Raw genomic sequence first — 9,687 nt, forward strand, 5'->3', positions numbered from 1 at the left:
AAAAAAACAAATTATTATAATCTAACTAATATTGATCCAAAATTATTACAACCTAACTAACTATAATCTTATATACTAAAATTGAAATTGTTGGTTTACATTTTATAATTATTTTACAATATAAATAATAATAAATTCAAAATATATTATAATATCATCTAATTTAAAATATATTATTCACAACTGTAAAAAAAAGAAGTAAATTACATAATTTATACTGCAAATAAATTAATAAATAAATATAAGATTTAATTATCCATGTAGAAATTATTAGAATGTGTACCAATTTTCAAAAATCTAATTTTTTAGGTTTCAAAAATCAAATTTTTTAAGGATTTTAAGATAAATGCTGTTCAAATGCATGCTTAAAAAGCATGATGCTTGTTGTATTATTTTTTATTTATTTTTTGACAATATATATTTATTGTATTACCTTTCACTATAAACATTCCGTGGTGAATGGGCGATTTTTTAAACACCGGCTGCTTCAATGTGTGCTTTGAGTGACACATTTTTTAAACACTGGTTCATCTAAATTATTGACTGTTTCAAAGTGTGCTTTGAAATTATTGACTGTTTCAATGTGTGCTGTGAATGAGACATTTTTTAAACACTGGTTCACCTAAATTTTGGACTGTTTCAATGTGTGCTTTGAGTGACACACATTAAATGACTGTGACCAATAATGGTTCGTCGAAATTATTGACCGAATGAATGTGACAAATAATGGTTCATATAAATTATTGATTGTTTCAATGTGCGCTTTGAATGCTACACGTCTCAGTCGTATTTACTACGAATAATTCCTCTTTTACTTTTCCTTTACCGCATTCTCTTGTAACTCAACAAGTGGTTGTTTGGTCCTTCTCTCTTCACTTGTTTGCCATCTCATTTATTTCGAATTTTCTTTATTTCTCCTGTCTGTGCCTTCAATTGTTTCCAACCTCCAAAAAGGAGACGTGTATCTTTTGCTTTTTGCGGTTTATTAGGGGTCATTTCAAACTGCACAAAGGTACAAATGGGATTGCCCTTTTAGATCTCAAAGCCAATTTTGAGATTCATCGACTAATTTCATTGGATTGGTTCATATTTATAGTGGGCGGTCGAAAAGAGAGAATAATGGGTCTACAATCCTACAGAAAGTCTTACTTATATTCAATGATACATACATAAATAAGTTTCCAACATTGCAATGCTTTTCAGAAGACAGAGAGAGAGAAACAATTTGGTTTTGGATATATATATATATATATATAGCGATGGTCAGATGATCAACCCATACGTAAATGTCCAATGTCCTCTAGAATGAAGGTAATATATGACTACAGCAATCGAGGGCACCTTGCATATATAGATGAACTCTCAGAGGCTCATTCCAGAATTGGTTATACAGTGTCTCAAACATCAGCCATGAGGAAATTTTCAGAAAGAGATATCTGCATAACAGATATCACCTATTCAATCTTTTTTCGATAAAACACAGGAATGTTTATAGTGAAATGAGCAAAAGAACTATGAAGGAACGATGTGCATTTACCTTTTCGCTGAGTTTGAATGGGGGTAAACCCCTGTATGGCAGTCTAGTCCGGTTTTGATAACTATGGCTTAGAGCCATCACATCAAGCACCTCACAGAGGTTAACGCTATTGACTTGTAATTTTTTTCAATGGCCCAATGCAAAAAGAAATTGAACCCAAGTATCCTTCACCAAACTACCGGAAAAACTAAACCTTATTTACAAAGGAAGTGCTCTCGCATATCACTAGAAATATACTTGAGAAAAAAAATTAAAAAGAATATTGTGTTGTTCTTACTGTAAAAGATTGAGCATCTTTCAGTGTTGGCATCTGCTGCATTTTTTGCTTCAAGAGATCCTGCGAGGAGTAATTCATGTTCTCGATCAGCACGAACCTGCAAAATGAATGACTAACTATGAAATTTTGAACCACTGTTATAATGGCTTTAAATAGAGGACGCTAGTCGAAATGCGCAACCAAGCATCAGATGAGTGACATCCATTGAAACATTAACAGAATAGAAGTATATGGAGCTCTAATATAGTGGAAAAGTGGAGCAGGATTCATGTATAACTCCAAATAGTTGGGATAAAGCTCCGATGGAACTCTAAACCAATGGCTGGATATTCACTGTAGCCGAACGATTGTCGTTGTCCAAATCATCCAATCGGCAATAACTGCCATGACCACCACACACGTAATATAGCCCTATGGATCACAATATACCTTCTTAATAAGATTTTTTTGTTGATCAGGTGTCTCCTCTGAAGAAGCCTGAAATACGCTCCCGAACATCTACTCCCTCGGCTAGGAGATCTACCTGGGAGGATTTTTCAATTTGAAATTCTGGGAACCCCCTAAGAATTACTAAATTATTATTTTCACAAAAAAGTGAATTTTGAGTTTCCTAAATTTATATTTTTACCCTCTTAAAATTGGACGGTCTCTATTCAATTTTGAGGACCTTTTTTTCTGGACATGCAAGTTTTGTTGAGGTTAATCCAGGGGTTGAAGAGGTTACGTACACAAAATTTGGGATCCTAATATTAATCCTCGACAAAATTTTACCCAAGGGAGTAAATATACTTTCACGGGAGTACAATTTCTTTTGGCTTGCTAAACACCATAAATTAACGTGAAAAGATCTACCATTATACACTTACTCCCTTGGATAAAAGAGTTACTTGTAAGGATTTTTATCAATCTGAAATTTTGGGATTTTTTTAACCCAAACCCCCAAAATTGTCAGGATTTTGTGTTCCTAAACATGATCGTCAAAATTGGATGGTCTTTGTTTAATGTCAGGATGATGTATTTTTTGGAAGCCTATAACTATTTTTTTGGGGGAGGGATGGAGTGCGCAGTTTGGGAGCTTGAGACACATGGTGTATTTTCAGTCAAATCTGCATCTAAGTTGTTATTCATGATCGAGTATGATGGAATCAACCTTTACTTAGAAAGATATGGAAATGGAGAATTCCCCATAAGGTGCTAGATTTTATTTGGATGCTAGCCCTAAACAAAATTTTAACAAATGATAACCTTTGTAAAAGAGGAAAGATCATTGTTAATATGTGCTTATTTTGTAAAAGTGATGAAGAGAATGCTAACCATTTCTTTTTGCACTGCTCCTACTCAGTTAATATGGTCATGGGTGAGGCAAAAGGTTGGGCTGTAATGCCCTTTACCTGATTTTTTGTTTCTTATGGTGCTACAGTTGAAGTTATGTCGGTTCCGAAGATTGGAGGAATGTTGTAGGATATATTTAAAAGTACGAGTCATAGTTAGAAAGGAATCGAAGGACCTTTGATGGGGTCATCATTAGTAATCCAAGAAGGGAAGGGCAGGGCAGGGCAGGGAGGTATATGTAGGGATAGTAAAGGTAATGTTTTATTTTGCTTTGCTGCACCTTGTGGAGAGGCTACAACAAAACAAATAGGGGGCAGCAAGGGTTAAAGGCTGGGAAGGTGAGAAATCAGGGGAAATGCTTGATTATAGAAGGAGTCTATCAATGTTATTAATTGGTGTAGTGGTGTCTCTAGACACTGATGGCCTGTTTGATTTTTTGTGGCTGAAAATTTGGGACATATTTAACCTGTCTACAGGGAAGTGAACCCAATTGCTGATCACTTTGGCTAAGAAAGGAGTGTTTCTTGGGATTTTGTCTATTTTTTCTTCTTTGTTTTAGATTTATCATTGTAATAGGCCCAAAGATTTTATACTAATATTCAGTACTCTTGTCATACTTACTTCTTTTTTTTTTTTTTTTGGTATTTGGTCGTAGATTGAAGTAGTTAAATTCCACTAAAATTTGGGTCCCTAAAAAATTCATGTATCGGTTTTACTTAAGGGAGCAAATTGACAAAATGCGCTTGCTGGACTTTTGGCATTGTTAAAATTAAGTGAAGCATTAGCATACATACTTCCATCACAATTAAGCATCAAATCCGCTTTGAGGCTATGTATATCATTCATCATAAACCCCGCACAACAACCTAAAGTATTTGGTAAGTACATGACACATTTTAAGAAATCAGAACTTCAGCAATTAAGCATCAAGGCTTTCAGACTTTCTGTATAATCTAGTAACCCTTTTCCTATACAGTAGTGATGAATACTTGTATCGAGGAGTCTTTAGGGAAATACAAGAAGATAGACCTAAGGTCTGCATCTAAGCAATCATAGCTGAACTTTAAGACACGTAATGTATTATCCATACCTGGGAGACTTGCAGCTGAGGGGTTCAATATTCGTAGGGCATGGCATCTTCCCGACTCTCCTTGCATGCCATAGCCCGAGCAAGAGCAAGAGCAAGAGTGGGCAATCCCCCCCACTTTTTAATAACCTTTCTAGCCAGGGGATTGAGAAGAAATATGAGGACCGGCCTTGTCAAGGAATAAATTCCAAGCCTCTTCCTTTGATAGTGTTTTTACTTCAACTGTGCACTCACCATAACAATCTTACGACCATCCTTCCTTCTTTTGTGGTCGAGGAATTCCGATTTCTTTGAGATCCAATCTCTTCCACATGTCATCCAATATTAGTAGGTACTTCTTAGTCCAATAATTTCTGTTTTTTATCTTCGTCCAAATTCAAATGCAAGCACCTTAAAATTTGGATGTTCGGATATCGTGACCATTATCACAACCTCAAAATGAGGGATCGGGCTGTGGTTTGATGATCCTCATATGGTTGTGGTTCTAACTCTATTGCAGGCAGGCTCCGGAGGTGGAGTTGTTGCTAACCTATCAAAGTTTCTTCCACACAAGCGGTCGGCCTCTTTCCTGAGCTTGGCTGCTCTCTTGCCGAGTCTATAACGTGACCAACAATTTGTACACACCCCGCTTAGGCACGTCCTTCCTTGTTCATACTCATCTTTTATTCTTTTTGCTTTTTCATCAATTTCAAACACTGCTTTTATCCATTGCTTTATTTCTTCAGTGAGGATCTTTTTAGCACTCATTGCCGCTTCTAACTCCCTCCATATCTCATCTCTCCGGCTACCCACCTCATCTGTTGCTCTTCTTAGGTTCTCTACATTCCTTTTGAGTAGTACCAAGTATCGAATCTGCCCACAGATGGGATCACATACCCATTTTAGAGAGAGGCATTTTGAAAGGAAAAATTCAAGCTGGTAATAAGAGAAGACGGAAGATTGGGAAGCAAAATTTGCAAGGGAAGAGTTTTCAATTTTACAACTGAGAGAGAGAGAGAGAGAGAAAGAATTTTGATGGACTCAAGAGAGAGAGAAGAGCAGGTGGACAGTTTGTTAGCAAGGAGATGAGAATGATATTTTTGCACTCTCACAGGGCGCGGCTAAAAATGGAGACTCCTACATTTACTTATGTGTTTGTGTGTGTGTGAGAGAGAGAGAGAGAGAGTTTTGATGGACTCAAGAGAGAGAGAAAGAGCAGGTGGACAGTTTGTTAGAAAGGAGATGAGAATGATTTTTTTTTTGCGCTCTCAAAAGGCGACTACAAATGGAAACTCCTACATTTACTTATCAAGGGGTGGTGTGGTTTATATAAGGTGTTAACTTTAGATGGCCAAAGGAAGGTGCACATCTAAATATATCTAATTTTTTGCGTCAAAAAGCTTTATGATGGCTTATTTATCAAATAAAAACAAAATAAAAAAAAATAAAAAAACAAAACAAAACAAAACGAATTTCAAGTACTTGAAATAAGTAACATGTTTTTGGACCGCCTCATGATGAAAATACATTTCCCTCAGGGGACAAAAAACAGCTTTATAATGGTTTAGAAATGTATTTTCGTCATGAGGCGGTCGAGAAACATATTACGCATTTTTAGGACTTCAAATTTTTTATTTTTTTGTTTTTTCATATCATACATAAATTGAAATATTTGTAAAGCAGAACAACAGTTTTTGGCGGATTTTGATGTGCAACTCACTTCCATTGTATAGGGTTAACACCTCATTTAAAGTTTTGCGTTTATTGACTAGTCTTGATATCACCATATTCTTAAAGTAATATTGGGCTGACATATTTTGAAAAAGTATATTTTTTGGAAGGGAGGACATCTTTTCTTTTAATTTTGGAGCAGGTAACTCCACTCATAAATTTACATGGAAAATTACAAAATACCCTTCAAAATGGACTTTTTTTACGCATTTTACTTTACCCAACTTTTCCTAGCAAATACCCCAAAGAATTTTTTTTTACAAAAATACCTTTCCTTCATATAACAAATTATTTTCATTGTTTTTTTTTACGAAAATACCCTTCATTCGTCTAACAAATTATTTTCGTTGGAGGGGGCGGTCAGGCATTTTGAATAGGCGGTCCAGTTATTATTTTTGCTGGAATGGTTTGTCTGGCATTTCATGGTGGCTATCCAGCATTTCAGGTGGCGGTTTAGCGATTATTTTTTGCTGGAATGGTCTGTCCAGCGTTTTCAAGTTGCGGTCCGGCATTTTGAAGGGGCAGTCCGGCATTTTGAAGTAGCGCCCCGACGTATTGAAGTGAGCAGTCTGGCGTTGTAGAAGTGCGGTCCGGCGCTTCCTTTTATTGGAATCCGAAAATGATTTGTTACATGAGGGAAGCGTATTTTCGTCAAAAAAAAAAAAAATCTTTTTGTATGAGGGGATCCGAAAATGATTTGTTGCATGAGGGAAGGGTATTTTTGTCAAAAAAAATTATCTTTTTGTATAAGGGTATTTGCTAGGTATTTACTAGGAAACATTAGTTGTTATGGGAAGTTGCTAGGAAAAGTCGGTGGGATAAAGTGTATAAAATGTCCATTTTGAGGGGGTTCGCAATTTTCCCTAATTTATATTAGAATGAATTAAAAATGACTTCGATTAAGTCAAAAATAGAAGTTACTTAAAAATATTTGAAAGGGAGAGCCCATGACATCTTTTCTTTTAATTTTGGGGCAGGTAACTCTCTACCCATTAATTTACATAAGAAATAATTAAAAAAATTTATATAAAGTTGCAACCTTAAAATGTAGAATTATAGATGCACCTCAAAAGTCCAACGGAAAGGTCGTTTTAATATTGAAAAGCCTTCTAATTGATCATCTCGACAAAGAGGTGTATGAATATGAAAAAAAAAAAAAAGGATTTTGAGTCCCAAAAATAGTGCATCTTGCAACACATTATCTAGACCATCCAATTTTAAGATTTTCATATGTTTATAGATCTACTTGGTTTTAACTATTTTTGAAGTTTAAAATTTTATAATTAGATATAAAAATAGATTTTGAGATAATCCTAAAAAAAATTTACATCAAATTCCATGTTATGATAAATTTGGATGTGCGCCTTAATTGGATTGTTTAAGGTTGCTACCTTATAGAAACCACACCCTAACTCAAAAATTAAAGTCACTTAAAATTTTTTGAAAGGGAGAGACCGCTGCATATCTTTTCTTTTAATTTTGGAGCAGGTAACTCTACCCATTAATTTATATAAGACGTAATTAAAAATGACTTTGATTAAGTAAAAAATAGAAGTCACCTAAAAAAGAAGAAAATTATACCGAGCTACCACTTAAAAAAAAACTGTTAAGTATACGAACAAGATGCTCCGCGTCGTCTTCACCGTCTCTTCTGAGCATGAAAGAGTCAAGATTTCCATGCTCAGTCACAGAGATATATATTATCAAAAAGAAACGAATGGGTATCAAGAAATGGGCAGAGGCGTTTGCACTCTTATCAGCTCTCAACTGTGGGCTCCTTTGGTTGGGCTAACCATTCAAAAATCGTCGGTCCGACTTGGGATGATGTGGGAATCAATCGGAGGCTGGCAAATCCTTGGAACTGCATGTCATCTCATTTCTATTTTTTTTTTTCTTTTTAAGAATTACTTTTTTCTCGTTGAATATAGATCGGTTCGGCTCAGGAATTGCCCTAATCAGATAAGGAGATATGGAATAGGGTCTGACCTAGTCGGAGCAGCCTGGATGCTGATTTTTTGGATCAACAGTCTAAACTTCACCCCAACAGATCATGCATAGCAAATGCATTGATACCTGACATCTCTAACAGAGGAGAGAGGCTACATCACCACTTATTTTTTTTACTTTTATTTTTTATTTTTTCTACAAGTAACTATTTCTTTTATCTTTTATAATTTTCAAGTGGGGACTAGGGAAGCAAGGCACCGGTGGGTGTATGATGTTCTACTTGTACGTTTCCAAAATTCGAAAAGGATATCAACTACCTAAAACAAACCAATTTGCAAGAAAAAAAATATATATATATATATATCTTTTTTTTCTTTTTAAGAATTAAATTTTTCTCGTTGAATATAGACCGGTTTGGCTCAAGAATTGCTCTAGTCAGATAAGGAGATATGGAATGGGGTCTGACCTAGTCGAAGCAGCCGGATGCTGATTTTTGGATCAACAGTCTAAAACTTTACCCCAACAGGTAATGCTTAGCATATGGAGTGATACTTGACATCTCTAACAGAGGAGAGAGGCTACATCACCATTTATTTTATTTTATTTTTTATTTTTTATTTTTTTTTTACAAGTAATTATTTCTTTTATCTTTTATAATTTTTAAGAACTATTTATTTTATTTTTTATTTTTATTTTTACAAGTAACTATTTCTTTTATCTTTTATAATTTTCAGGTAGGGACTGGAGAAGCAAGACACCGGTGGGTGTATGATGCTTTACCTGTACGTCTCCAACATTCGAAAAGGATATCAACTACCAAAAACAAACCAATTTGCAAGAAAAAAAATGATTAAAACCAACATCATACTATCTCCCTGGAGAAATATGTAATTGATAATAAAAGAAAGAATTTATGAATAGGCATAAAAGCATTAGGTTGACTAGTTTTGTAATGTATGTTATTGACCTCTTCTCCATCCTAACTTAGAAAAATGTCGAGTTTAATAAGCCGGGCAAGGTAAGAAACATTGTAAATTAGATATATATTTTTAGAGAACGGGTCTCTGCATCGGTGGTTAAGAGGCGAGGCAAGTACCTCAACATAACATCCTAAGCTCCATTCTCAAGTTATAAAACTCCCCAAAAATGGACATAACATCCTAGGCTCCGCTCCCATAGACTAATGCTCGTTATTTCTAAAATAATAGATATAACACCGTTATAAAAGGTTTATCTAATAAATAATTGCAATATAACAAAGGAAAATTGTTTTATGTGGGCTGGACCGCATTTCTACAATATGCGGTCCAGAGGTATAAAGCATTCATCTTAATAGACATGCGGTCTAGAGGTATAAAGCTTCCATCATGAAGATGAATGCAAATAGGTGATTCATAAAAAAACAAGTGTAACTAACAGTCCAAATGTTTTTTTAATATAGTTATTATTTTTAGTTTTTATTTTTTATTTTTATTTTCATATTCATGAGCTCCATGTTAAAGATTATATTTTCTCTAAAAAGTATGATCAAATTATGTTTAAAAAGTATATTTATTGCCAAGCCCGCATTTCTACAATATGCGAGCTAGCCGCACAAAAAACCATGTCCGATAACAAATAGTAATTGCAATAAAGTAAAATATGTAATTCCAATATGTTTCTTCCTTTTGGTGATTTAAATTTCATGTTTAATTTTTTTCAATCAGATTTCAGATCGGGTAGTTGTGAGTTTTCATTGACTAAGAGCAAAGTTTATAATTACGAGTAAAAATATATTTTTAGGTCATCCTAAGAGTT

The 9,687-nt window shown here is 34.6% G+C and overlaps 1 protein-coding gene across 5 annotated transcripts; it reads right to left on the bottom strand.

Annotated features, from left to right (window-relative positions):
• Nucleotides 1–1,134: 1,134 nt before the first annotated feature.
• Nucleotides 1,135–5,511, bottom strand: LOC110007598 (uncharacterized). 5 transcript variants are annotated; one of them, XR_016040966.1, is made up of 4 exons: nt 4,237–5,507; nt 1,815–1,911; nt 1,538–1,604; nt 1,135–1,436 (listed from the first exon to the last, which is right to left on the bottom strand). XR_016040966.1 is itself a non-coding variant. In XM_088846997.1 (4 exons), the coding sequence occupies exons 1-4, from the start codon at nt 2,310–2,312 to the stop codon at nt 1,301–1,303; spliced, it is 369 nt and encodes a 122-aa protein (XP_088703123.1). In that variant the 5' UTR covers nt 2,313–2,359; the 3' UTR covers nt 1,135–1,300. The 5 variants fall into 5 exon arrangements, 2 of the variants coding, with proteins under 2 accessions (XP_088703123.1, XP_088703124.1); XM_088846997.1 differs by lacking the exon at nt 4,237–5,507 and adding an exon at nt 2,244–2,359; XM_088846998.1 differs by lacking the exon at nt 4,237–5,507 and adding an exon at nt 2,244–2,359 and having other exon boundaries at nt 1,538–1,650.
• Nucleotides 5,512–9,687: the final 4,176 nt, after the last annotated feature.

This window comes from Amborella trichopoda, chromosome 9, assembly GCF_054954075.1.
Source record: "Amborella trichopoda isolate Santa Cruz 75 chromosome 9, AtrichopodaSantaCruz75HAP2 v2.0, whole genome shotgun sequence".
In the NCBI taxonomy this organism is placed as follows: Eukaryota; Viridiplantae; Streptophyta; class Magnoliopsida; order Amborellales; family Amborellaceae; genus Amborella; species Amborella trichopoda.